This window comes from Pinus tabuliformis, chromosome 1_2 (assembly GCF_031772625.1).
Source record: "Pinus tabuliformis cultivar Carrire ecotype Pingquan chromosome 1_2, CPIR1, whole genome shotgun sequence".
Taxonomy (NCBI): domain Eukaryota; kingdom Viridiplantae; phylum Streptophyta; class Pinopsida; order Pinales; family Pinaceae; genus Pinus; species Pinus tabuliformis.
The window spans coordinates 530,349,902-530,364,187 of NC_142298.1; the positions used below are offsets into that span (position 1 = coordinate 530,349,902).

The following is a 14,286-nucleotide window of genomic DNA, read 5'->3' on the forward strand; positions in this document are numbered from 1 at the left end:
TGTGACCCACTACCAAACAATGTATCAATTTTAGTATGCTTGGAAATGACTCTAATATGAAATATCTCATTTTTTTCCTCTCATCATTATCATTATCAACAAAATGCGAAGAAGTACTGGTAGATGCTTTAGAATCTTTACCTTTTATACCTATAGTTGTAATCATTGTCTCGTGACCCGAATCTGATCCCAAGTCCTTTTAAATAGCAGCAGCATTCTTTCACTCTTTACTCCCAAACTTCTTAGGCTTCAATTCTGGATGCAATGACCAGCAATGTGCCTCATCGTGTCCTTCTTTCTTACAATGAGTGCATGAAGTTTTATCCTTCTTCATAGTGTTTGTTTTCTTCTCCTTCCATTTAAGTTTATTTTTGCCTTTATTCTTGCTTTCAATAGGTTTGGATGATTTCCCAACATCTTGGGTTACATTTTTACCTCTAGCTTCTAGATGAGTTGCTTGAACCGATACATCATCTAAGCTAGTTGGATTAAACATAAGTATGGTATGTCTCAAATAACTAAAGACCACCTATGTATTTCAAAAATTTCTCTGGTGAGTCCAATGATACGCCTAATGTTAAATATCTCTTACGGAATTCCTGAGTATAACTTTGAACACTTTGACCTTTTAATTGACGTAGTGTTTTCCAACTCATCATTGCTTGTTGCATATAAGCCAAAGGATAAAATTACTTTTTAATAGCAGAAACAAATTCATTCCAAGTTGAAATTATTTTACCTTGCTTTTGGAGATTTGCTTATGTCTTGCCTTCCCACCATACAAGTGTGATTCCTCCAAGTCGAAGGCTAGCAAGTTGGATCTTCTTTCTTTTTGAAACAACTTTCTGCACCCTACAATACACTTCAATTTGTCTTATCCAATTATCAAGCTTTTCAGCGTTAAGTTCTCCATCATAAATTGGCAAATCAAATTTTACATCTAATTTGATCAAAGAGGATTTCTTCTTCTTCTTCTTAGAAGGACTAGATTTATGAGAAGAAGAGGATGATGACGATGATGGTGATGATGGAGTAGATGGTGGAGGAAGCATCCCTCCCTTTCCCTTATCTTCTTGATGTTTAGGTGATGAAGTGCCTTCATCTTTGCTATTCTTAAACTTGTGATACATCTCTTCCACCATTGCACGTATAGTCATGAAACTATCCAAGAATTGAGATTCTGACCCAAGTGGATTTTCATCTGCCATCCTTCTTTGTGAAAAGACCCTTCCAATCTCTGGATTCGCCTCAACAAGTTCACCTTCACCTCGTCTGAGCCTCAACCTAGTAAGCATTCGATTCTCCACACAAACTTGTCAAACCTTAAAAACCTTGATGCTCTGATACCACTTGATCCATTAATGAAAAAGGTATTATATACTATGTGTGAAATTTCTTATGTTACTTAGTGCAATGGATAGAAAAGATTGCGAATAACATAAACACATAGACAACTTGAAAACACATCAACACAACCAAATTTAATAAAGGAGTTCACTAGAATTTCTGGCTACGTCTCCTGGTCCTTTCTCTTCCAGTGCTAACCTCTTTACTTTGTCTTCAAATTTCTGTTACAGGTATGAGATCCAAAACAAAGTCTCAAATAAGAAAATGGACATCACCACTGTGTTCAGCTCGAGATTTCATGTCAAACAAGTATAAACTCGACCATATTTGGCCACTGTGACCTCCAAACCCCCTAGAATGGTCCAAAACCACCTTTGTCCCTACAAAACCACCCTCCGTTTGGAAAAAACCACCTTATGCCTTCATAAAACCACCTTAGACTGCGCGTTGGTGGTAGGGCAGGTTCGGCACCTGCAATGGTTTATTAAAAAGATTGGTGGCTTGGTTAATCAAGTCCCACCTTTTGGCCTATTGGTTCCCCTTTTTCATGATATGGTATTGATATCCCATATATAGTTGTAATATGTGGTGAATGAGGAATAACGTGATAACATAAAATCAAAGGATAGGTGGTCGTGGGGTTGACCCCACCTGTCTGGCCTTTTTCCGGCGAAGATCCAGATACAAGTTTATCATACTGATCCAACAGCTATCGCGTCACCCATTTGCCAACTGTCTTGGCCAATCTCCACCGTCGATTAATCCCGCGTGATCCAATAGCTATCGTGTCGTTCGCTTGCCAACTAGCCCAGACAATCTCCATCATCGATGTGACCCATGCAATCGAACGTCTATCACACAATCTTGCACAGATTCTTGCACAACCGATATCATATTGAGAGTGCGCGAGAAAAGTGGTTTTCTCGTGCTACATGTCGCACACTAAGGTTAATCGCATGAATTTTAGAAATACCATTTCTAGCCTTTAGGGCACACGAGAAACTGTTTACCACTTTCCGAATACCACCCACGTGCTCAATACATAATTTAATCTGATCTCTTCATTTCTTAACTTTATTGTGCATGACTTAATCCTAGTCGTCTATCTCCCTCACTCTCGTTCGTTGATCTGACTGATCCAACGGTTACACTTCGCTACTCTGATACCTCTTTCATCTGCATTTGAAGACTTTGATCCAGAGGTAAAACTGAATCCATTTTGGATTAGGAAGGGAATGTATAACTAGTCTATATGGAATTCATGAATTCCCTCTTGAACATGACACCCTTTCACACTGTGTTTCAAGGTTGGGAAATCCACTTGTCTTTCATTGATCATACACCTTTGAAAAGTGATATAATTTGGTATGTGATTTACTTTTTGGGTGAGTACTGGAAACACAATTTCCATGTCATCAATATGTTCAAGAGAAGATCAACCTTTCTACAGTTCCTAAACCTTATATCATTTCAACCATATCTGAATTAGCTAGTTTTTATAGTCCTTAAAGCCTTCTATCATGTCGACCATCCCGGAGTTAGTCCTAAATCACTATGTACTTTGTTCCATTTCAAATTTTAATATATATTTCATGTCATTTATGGGGGATACATCAAGGCCCTCTTAAGATGAATCGTTTCCTATCGACTTCAACACATTATCTAGGAAGTTGATTTAGAAACCATTTAGTACCTTGGAGCTTTCATTCCTTAATGGCAGGCTTCCTTGCCTTCAACAGTAGGTTTACATCATTGACCTTGCATCGATTTATTCTATGAGTGTTCGACTTTTGATCATTTATTCACACTGTATAAAATGTACTTGAGTACCTTAAGGGCCATTGTCATTATTGGTGGTTCCTTTTGCATTTGTTAATGGTTTTCATCATTCACCGGTAAGGAGGAAGTATCTACCATGTTTGACCTCAACACATTGATTCACATGGCTAGATCCGTACTCTCGCCTGATAGAAATGAAGACCCTAAACCATGTTTGTTATGTCTAGGTTGTGATTTGAGTATTTATGATTGTTTCCTAGATCCATCATATATGTCTAGTGGTTATGATCATATTGAGTCATCTAGGCATGGATCCATATTGAATGTTGGTGGTCGTATCCTTCCTCATTTAACATGGATCTTTGCATATCCTCAGCTATAGTTTGAGTCATTTGTTTTCTAAGTATGGGAATGCCTACCTCAGAGATGATCATATGATATTATCGTGCTATAATTACTTTATTGTTGTTGGTTGGTTTTTGACCAGTTGGACTCTTGTTTCGATGCATTTGCATGATAAAGTACTTCAATCATCACCCCTCTTCTAACTTCATACTTTAGGGGGCATTCTGTTACACATTATTTTTTCGTGCTTATAACAAATGATGTCGTACCCATATCCTTCACCATCTGAAGTATAATTTCCATCAATCCCTAAAGAAGTTAGAAGAGAAACTCACTCAAGAAGATAATAATCTTATCAAAATAACTCTAAAAACCCTAAAGGGTGTCGCAGGTGGAACCATATTTATCTGCGACACTACTAGGTTATCGTACTATGTTTAACTCTTGACCCGCGACACTGTCTAATATGAATATGAGAAGATTCTATTCTAGAAACCTCCTGGATGACATCTCCTCTGAGAAGTTTGGATCTAGATCGACCTCCCTACCTTGTTGGATCTTAACCTCTTTCTCATATACAATCATAAAGTCCTAGTATACCACCTTTATGTATTTCACATCTTGAGATATATTTTTTTTATCTTAAGTATGTTGCTAGATCCTATTTTTTCTCATTCTACCTTATCTCGTTGTGAGGTGTCAAGGTGAGATCAATTGAGGTGGTTTCATAATTGTATTATATATTTTTATCATTGAAAGATGAAATACAACAATGTAAGAATAGAGATTATGGCTTGAGGCCTTTTCTGCCAAATTTCTCTTTTATGTTATTACCACTTTATTTATCATTAGTAATATGTATGCATGTAACCATGTTTAATGCTTATTCTAGATTAATAATTTCCTTTTAAAAATATTTTAAGTTAATTTCGAATATACTCCTTCATGGGCGGATTCTTAATATCTTTCTATACCCTAAGTGAGAATATTTCTTGTTCAATTTCTTTAAATTTTAAGCATAATTGTTCAATTGTTGTTGGTATTTATTATCATTTACAAACATAATCAACCACCCTTTAATATATTCATTAGGAAAATCAATGAAACTATCAAACTCACTAATCTATGAAGCTCTAATTATGCTCAACTCCATCTCTAATTAATCCTCATGTATTAAAATATATTCTATTTTAAACTTGGATTCCTCAATATCTTCATCAAATTTGATTGCTTTAAAGAAAACATTACTTCTTTTTTCATTAATTCTTCTCCAATTGGTGATAGAGTCCTGCAAGATTTGTATTCTGGTGATCCATCCTGCTTTAACCTTCTTTATTCTTTGAATTAAAGGAAACCCTTGCTGATTTCTTTGGAAATCATTAAAACATGAGATATGTGAAATGAATGTGTTTAAATCATTTTCATAAAGAAATTGATCATGCTCTAAATCCTTTTGTAGATACTTATAAAGTAGGAAATCCATTGTGAGATATTCCTTAAATTCAAACTAACATCCCAAGTTTCTAAAATAATATTTAGCCACTTAGTAATGTTCTCTATGATGTATAATGTTACTCCTTGTGTAATTTAATAACATTATTTATATTATTTGGTGTTCTGGGTGTATTTTGTGGTGCTTGATATGGAGAAAATATGGCTAATAGTGGTGTAAATAGAGGTTCAAGACTTAAAGTGTAATCTAATTCACTTATGTTTCTTTTGAATCTTATGTTTCTAACTCTAGCTATGAGAGAGAATGAGTAAGAGCATCTCCAATTTCCATATGTAAGTTAAGGAATTATGTAAGTGAAATTCTTGGAACATCTACTTCTGAGCTCCATTTTTGACTTTCTTTCTTATTTTTGACATGGACCTTTTAAATTTGTAGCTTTCTTTCTACCTTGTTGTATTGAGAAATATGCTTATTATATTTTTATTTATCATTGGAAATATGTATTGATGTAACCACATTTAATGGTTATTCTGCATTAACATCCTTTTTTAATAATACTTTAAGCTAATTTTGAATATACTCCTTCTTGGGTGGAATCTTAATATCCTTCTCTAACCTGAGTGAGAATATTTATTCTTCATTTTTTTAAAATTTTGAGATTAATTGTTCAATTTTTGTTGGTCTTTATTATCATTAATGAAAGTAATCAACCACCCTTTAATCTCTTTATTAGGAAAATTAGTGAAACTATCAAACTCATTAATCCATGAAGCTCTAATTATGCTCAACTCCATCTCTAGCTAATCCTTAGGTATTAAATAGATTCTCTTATTGACTTGGGTTTCTCAGGATATTCATCAACTTTGATTGCTTTAAAGAAATCATTACTTCTTTTTTCGTTAATGCTTCTACAACTCATGATGGAGTCTTGCAAAATTTGTATTCTAGTAACCCATCCTACTTTAACCTACTTTATTCTTTGAATTAAAGGTAATCTTTATTGTTTTATTTGGAAATCACTCAAACTTGAGATATGTGAAATGAATGTGTTTAAATCATTTTTCTAAAAAAAAATGATCATGCTCTAAATCCTTTTGTAAAAAAATTATAAAGTAGAAAATCCATTATGAGAGATTCCTCAAATTCAAACTAACATCCCAAGCTTATAAAATATTTTTTAGCCACATAGTAATGTTATCTATGAAATATAGCATTACTCCTGGAGTAATTTAGTAGCTTTATTTATATTTCTTGGTGTTTTGGGTGTATTCTATGGTGTTTGATATGAAGAAAATATGGCTAATAGCGGCGTAAATAGATGTTCAATACTTAAAGTGTACTCTAATTCATTTATGTTTCTTTTGAATCTTTTGTTTTATTGCTCTAATTATGAGATAGAATGAGTAAGAGCATATTTAGTTGCCATATGTAATTTAAGGAGTCATGTATGTCCAATTCCTTAAGCATCTTTTGAGCTCCATGTTTGACTTTCTTTCTTATTTTTTGACATTGAACTTTTTTATCTGTAGCTTTCTTTCTACCTTATTTTATTGAGCATTATGCATTGTCAAATAATGTTCTTCAAAAATAGTTCGGTCCTCCTAAGCCAACGCTTCTACTATTTTCTAGCTTCCTGCAATTCCTAGTGCCACACAATTAGGCACAACAACATTGTCAATTTCCATATCAGTAATGTTTATCAACTCCTCAGAATGTTGTGACACCATTATACTTGAACTTTTCTTATTCCTAGATTGTGTCACTACATGCAATTTTCAAAGATCAATGTGGGCAGGTTCATCAACATTGTCTCCTCTAGCACATTGGTCATTATTCTCTCCTCCTTTTATGAAGAAGAGGAACTTTTACATCCTTGGGGTAAGAAGAAGATTGTACATTAGTTGCATTTTTACTTCTTTCCCTTGTTTTAATTTGTCATTGTTGAGTATTTATACTAATTTTAGTGGCTAATTCATCATTGGGTATCAAATTTTCATTTTTCTTAGGAGTATTTGCGTTCACCAATTCCTTTTGTAGCTTTTGTCAACAAGTTTTCATATCTCATAGATTCCAAGTCTTCATAAAATATCGCTTTAGGGTCAAAACCTCTCAAGGGTTTAGTCTCCTTTAAATTAAATGCATAAAGTGTTTCAAACTCTTGTGTTAGATGAGAATATTTTTTTATGGTCACATCAAAAATGTTGAAATGTAAAGAAATGAACTACCTCTTTTTCTTTATATAAAAAAGACTTGATTATGAGTAATACTTTCTACAAACTTCAACAACAAAATATCTATCAGAAAAAAATGTGGAGAAAAGTATATAAATTTATTCATATCCATATAGCCTAATGTAAGTATGATTTTCCTCATATAGATAACTTCCTTTTCCCTTAATAAAATGTCTTTCTACTTAATGTATTCTTGATAGTTTTGCTTCAATTAGTTTGTATCTAAACTCTTTAAGGAAATTACCCTGGAGAAACATAGATCCATCTTAAATCTAGATCTACCAAGCACTAAGAGGGATTAAATCTCTCAAGATGCAAACTTCATTTTTAGTGCAAAACTTGAGGAAATGTTTGCATCTTTAGAGATTTGATTCCTCTCACCACTTAGTAGATCCATAGTTAAGATGGATCTATGTTGGTTATTAATAATATTATTTATATTATATAAATTTCACACATTTGCATATAAAAGTATTCTCATTTTTATTTTATTGAAACCTTAATTTAATTTCCCATGGGGCATATAGTAGACAGTGATAGGGTGTTTTGTTAAGGCACTCCGTGGTGTAAAGGTCACTGGTTTGAAACTTTATGGATGAAAATCCAACCATTCTAAGGACTGGTGTGGCCCAGACTAGGTGTGATTCATAGGTGATTGTGATGCCATAGATGCCCCTGGGTCATGGCTACTCAAGCCAGAGGTTAGGTGCACTAAAAATAATCTCAAGAATCACATAACCTAACAAACAGAACCTTAATTTAATCTCTATGGAATATCCACATAATATTTTTAATAGTAGTGAGGATAGAGGGTTTAGATATATCTCAAAAGTAACTATAACCTTTTTTATTTTAGATTTAATTTTTAAAATGTTATAAAACTAATTTAAAATAAAATATTTTTATTATGAAATGAGCTATGTGGTGGGGGGAGAGAGTGAGGGAGTGAAAGAGAGAGAGAGAGAGAGAGAGAGAGAGAGAGAGAGAGAGATATGGAGAGAGAGGGTGTATGTTTGCGGTGAGATAGAGAAACATAAAATGAGAAATGGATGGAGATAGAGATATATAAGGAGGGGGGACAGAGGGAGGAAGAGAGAGACAGAGGGAGGGAGGGATAGATGGATATGGAGAAAGAGGTTGTGTGTTTGTGGGGTGAGATAAAGAGTCAAAGAGGGAGAGATGGAGGGAGATATAGATATAGATGATGAGGGGAGAGAGAGGAAAGAGGAGAGAGACAAAGAGAAGGAAGGAGAGGCAGATAGAGAAATAGAGAGATGTGAGAGAGAGGGAAGGGAAGAGAGAGAGTGAATCGGGGGAGAGAGGTAGGGAAGAGAGAGAAAGAGAGAGGGAGGGAGATAGATTTACATTACCTAGACATATGATGTACATTAACTAGATGTATGATGTATGATGTGCATTGATTTAGTGTAAGTACAAAAAAATTATTAACAATGTGTATTGATATGTGTGTACAGTAATTCAACCATAAATAAAATACTTGAATTTTAATCTTAAATAAAATGCTCATTTACCTAAAATGTTTTCTTCTTGAAACTATAAACTATTTGTAATTGACTACATTCTTATTATTTCCATTTTCCATCATAAATCATTGTTAGTCACTTTGCATTCAAATGAGGTAATAAAAAAAAACTACAATTGAAACTTAGGATTTAACACTCCATAAGTCACAATGATTGACTTTGGAGAAAGCTATTATTAATATTGGAGAGCAAGAGAGACAATGTATGGTATTTACTACAATATCTCGAGTTAAAGATTTGAATGACCTATGATTTAAATCACCCTTTTCATATAATCAAAATGAAAATATGGCAAAACTAATAGGTGTGACAATAAGAATAGTAGAAGAGAATAGTTTGATATTTTTCACAATGAACACGATTTGTAATTGCCTACATTCTTATTATTCACATTTTCTACCATTCTGCACTATTACATTGTCACTTTGCATTCAAAATTTATATTTCATCATTTTTTTTTTTATCATAAGTTATTAAAACTCTCTATTATAGTTAAAAGGCCATATTACTCTTATACATATTTAAAATAATTAGATGTTCAACAAATTTTGTGTGACCATGCATGATTGAAACTAGCCAAGATCCATCTTAACTTTGGATCTATCAAGAGTTGAGAGGGACCAAATCTCTATCAAATCTCTAGAGGTGCAAGAGATTTGATCCATCCATAGTTAAGAAGGATCTAGGCTAGTTTTACTATTAATTAATTATAATTACAATTATAATTGTTAATTTTATGTTTTTTATTTTTATTTTTAGTTTTATCTTATTTGACCAATAAGTCAAAATGCTTTACTGATAATTATAATTATTAATTATTTTATTTTTAAATTTTTTCCAACCTAGTATGATAGATAAAAAATAATCAATTTACTTTGGGTGATTTTTTGTCTCCAAATTTTAAAAACACTTAATTTTTCCCCTAATATTTTTAGGTAAAAGAGATATATATATATATATATATATATAGCAAGAAAAAACCGTCTGTTTTATATTATGTTAAAACAATACATAATTATGAAAGACAAATCGTCCTCATAAGCCCTATGGAATCCGCAACATGACTACCTGGGGTAGAAAATATTCTACATACATACAACAACACCATAGATTACAATTTGCAACAATTGTGGAACTACGATTCTCTGCCATAACTACAAATATATCTCAGAATTATCAAAGAGACGCTAGGCTCTAGATATGTCACAGGACATTTACATATTCTGTAATTCAGTATACAGTTGGCATTCCTCATGTGTTTTCTTTATAGTAGCTGAACCAAAATTTGTACAAAATTTTAAACAAAAACAAAAAGAAACATGTTTTTTTTTAACATATCTGTATTGGAGTTCTCGCTTTTTTATATAGTCCTCAGTGTCCTATCCTAGCAGCTTTAGACTTTCTACTTCTGTCTCATCTTCTCCCATTTTGATCATGATATACATTTCTTCTTCTGTGGCTATTAGTCCCTTCTTTGATAAATCATCCATTGTTTTGTTATGTGTCCTGTTAATGTGTTGAATGGATGGTTTTTGAAAGGAGTTCCATATGTTTTTTATCCATCTCATCCAACCTTGTAGGGAGACCTGTTGGATATTGTTCTTTCCAATTACATGATCTATTAAGCATTTGGAATCCCCAAAAATTTGTACTCAAGGGATATCCAAAAACTTAATAAACCATAATAAGCCCCAAAGAGCAATAGCTTCTTCCTTCATGCTTGTTCCTTCTCCCATATACCAATGTACTTGGAACTCTTGTTCTTCTGACATCTTTAAACAGAAACCGCTCCCACATCTTCCTCCTTGAGCTGCCCCGTCAAAAAAACCCACTGGGTAATTGTTGATCTAAAAATTCCCCTTCTCTTTCTTTTCTTTTTCCTTGCTATCTACATTCTGATCAGCTGCAACCCACTGCTCTATGAGATCATATATTATGTTTTCCCCTTCTCTAAATGAACCAAAAATTAGTTGGTTCCTACTTTTCCAAATTTCCCAGAATATAACCAAAGTGAGCATCCTCCTGCATTTACTCTGATTGCTCCACCATTTTAGGCACTCCTCTATTGTGTTAAACTGAATAAAAGGAATCTGTAGCTTACTGGTGAAATGTTTCCAGATATTAACAGATTTGTGACAGTGTAAAAAAAGGTGATCATTATCCTCTGAATTTTGCCTGCACAGATAGCATATCCCAGGACCATGGTGGTTCTTCTTTTGTAAGTTTGTCCATGTGAGATTCTTGTTTCTCCACGTTAGCCATAGGAAAATTATAATTTTTATTGGGACATTAATTTTCCAGAAGCTATAAAACCAACAATTTTCTGAACTCTGAACTTCCTTCTTGGCATATTTTGAGATAACAGTCTGCCACCTCTATTTCTCCTGTACTCTTCTTTTTTCCAGCCCATGCAATACAATCCCCTTTTCTATCATAACATATCCCTGCCTCCTTTAGAGTTTTAATAAACTGTAGCCAATCCTGTTTATATTGATCAGCAAGATTCAGTTGGGAGGAGTCAAGCCAAATTGGAATGCTGCCATTCCAAGCACTGATCAACTGACTGAGAACAAAAATGCCTCTTCTATTCAGATGCTGAATCAATTCCACTATCCCTGGTGGCCTCTCACCTGCTCCAATAATGCAATCTTTTCCCAACAAAATTTTGTTGCCCGATCCAAAGAACCATGAGATATTTTGAAATAGTATGTTCTTGACCCTTCTAAAGCTGTTCCAAATCTGTGAGCCACCTTTTTTCCCTATCGCTCCTTGTCTTAACCAAAAGGAAAACTCCTTATTCAACATGTATTTAGATCGAATCAGCTTCCCCCATATGCCTTTACTATTGATGCCTCTCCATAAAGACTTTAAAATAAGAGCCCATCCAAAGAACTTCAAATTTAGAACACCCCAACCTCCCAAAATTTTGGGTCTGGTGATCTTTTCCAGCTTCACTAGATGATATTTGCAATTCCCATTTGCTCCAGACCATATATAGCTTGCCATTACTCTATTCAGAAGGTTAATGATCATTTGAGGAATGCAAAACAGGTGTGCCCAATAAATCCCCAGCTAAGTAAGAACTGACTGAGTGAGGATGATACGTCCTCCCATAGATAAACATCTGTGTTCCCATCCCTTAATCTTTTTATAAAATCTTTCCACCAGCCACATCCAATCTGTGTTTTTATAGCTTCCTGGTTTTAGTCGATACCCCAAATACTTCATGCCCTTGTCTATGGTTTCTGCACTAACTCCAAAGCAGTTCTTAATATATGTGATATCGTCCTGGTTACAAGAGCCATATAGAATAATGGACTTCTGTTTATTTTGAAACAGTCCCGTGGCTGTCCCAAACTTTTTTATGATTTGGGAAAGACAAAGCCATTTAATCCTATTTATCATTCCCATCAACAGAATATCATCAACAAAAAAACTATGGGAAACTGTGACATGACTATTGATTTTCAATGCTTCAAAATCTCCAATGGACACAACGTTTTTAATTTTTAAACTTAATCCATCCATCACCAAGATAAAAAGAAGAGGGGACAATGCACATCCTTGTCTCAGTCCTCTACCAGCAACGAAAAACTTGGATGGGATTCCATTGATTATTATTGCATAGCGAACTGAAGACACACACCCCATGATCCATTCAATCATATTTGGATTTAAGCCAATTTTAAATAGAACCATTCTTAGGTATCCCCAATCTAAGCAATCATAAGCTTTTTTTAAGTCAACCTTCATCACTGCTGCATTCATCTTTTTTGACTTAATGCTGTGCAAGGTAAGAGATATATATATATATCATGTAACTTAAGATATTTTAAAATATATATGTACCCTCTAACTTTACACCACTGTATGTGTCTATTTAAAAATATTAACACATAATTTTCTTACATTGTGCTTAACCCCTACACATCTGACCCATACTAAGCAGCAAGCCTGGACGCTAAACATGTAACCATTACCATTGAAAGATTACATATTTAAATCAGGCCAAAGAAATCCTTCCTCCAATTTCTGCTCCTCTACATCTATTTCCTCACTGCTGAACAGAGGAGGGGGAGGAAGCATAAGAGCTTCTGCGAGATCTGTATATAAACTGAGGGATTCGAACATGTCCATCGCTTCCCACTCGCCAATGCCTTTTGTTGCTCTACAAAGTACTGATGAGGAATTACTCGCATCTGTTTGCCGTGGTACCTCAGCATTTGCTGTCTGGAAGTCTGAACTAATTATTGCTGACAGCTCATCTGAGGAACAGGTGGCTGTACTCTCATTGCATACTGAAACTTTTCTCGGGCTTCTCCTGGCTCCTTTATACTCCTCGTTCAATCTTCCATAGTTTCCTGCACTTCCGCAATGGAATGCAACGGCTGCTGCTGCGGCAGCAGCCTGAATGTCGCGCGGAGACGAGGAAATGGGGCGTGGAAGGTGATCAATCAGCTCTGGGAAATTGAGCAACGCGAGCTTCTTGCCCTTCAAGTGAAATGCAGCGACGTCATAAGCTCGAGCGGCCATTTCTGAAGTTTCGAAGGAGCCGAGCCAGATTCGGCTTTTCTTTTTCGGTTCTCGAATTTCAGACACCCATTTCCCCTTATTACGACGACGCACGCCTCTGTACTGTGGACTTTGCAGATTCAAAGTTCTCTCTTCGGGCGGCGAAGGGGCAGCCTCTTGTTGCCTTGGAATGCTCTTGATCCCGCTGCCCTTACCTGTGGCTGCAGATATGGTGGTTGCTTCTGCGTATTTTGAGGAAGTGAGCATAGCCTCGGGAACAAAAGCGGTTTCATTATCCATGACTTTTGCACAGAAAATGAAGGAGGTAGGACGCTGCAGCATGGTGTCAGTGGAGGATTTGGGTGTTTTAAGTATGGAATTGAACGCGGGTGCGACACACTCTTTACAGGAAAGATGAAGCACAGTTCAGAAGAGTGTCCTTTCCGTGTTCTGTACGTTGAAATAGTAAATCTCGTGCTAAATAACATAAAGCGCTACAGCCTACAATGTATTGTCTTCAGGTGGTGACAATTATCCGAATAAATCGAGTGAAATAAAATTCAGGCGGTGACCGACGGCTAGGGCTAACGAGGCTGTTATAGGTCATTAAATGCTCGCTTAGCTGTAAGTTCGATAGTCATATAGCTTTTAGGTGGGGATGGAGTGTTTGGAAAACACCCCGAATATCTATTTTATATGGCTATCGAGATTACAGCTAAATAAACATTTAATATCCGATAGCAAACTCGTTAACCCTTTCTATGACGATTATCCAAATAAATCGAGTGAAATAAAACAGGTACAATATATTCCCCAATAATCAATTAATAACAAGTACATTAATTTTATTATTAAGATCCAAGAGAATATGACTTCCTTTCCTCGGTAGATTAACTTAACCTCGAGAGAGAAAAAAACAGAAAACTAGAACCTCAATAAGTTCGTCATGCATGTGTTTACTCTTTGTATAGGGAATTATAGTTGAGACTTTTATAATTAATATAGAATGTAAAAATAAAAACTTTTAAAATTTTGATTGAGACTTCTCTAATTAATATAGAATGTAAAAAATAAA

General features: G+C 34.8%; 1 protein-coding gene across 1 annotated transcript; it reads right to left on the bottom strand.

Moving 5' to 3' along the window:
- Nucleotides 1-12,555: 12,555 nt before the first annotated feature.
- On the bottom strand, nt 12,556-13,531 carry LOC149206669 (uncharacterized). Its single transcript, XM_089393767.1, has one exon. The coding sequence runs from the start codon at nt 13,509-13,511 to the stop codon at nt 12,690-12,692; it is 822 nt and encodes a 273-aa protein (XP_089249893.1). The 5' UTR covers nt 13,512-13,531; the 3' UTR covers nt 12,556-12,689.
- Nucleotides 13,532-14,286: the final 755 nt, after the last annotated feature.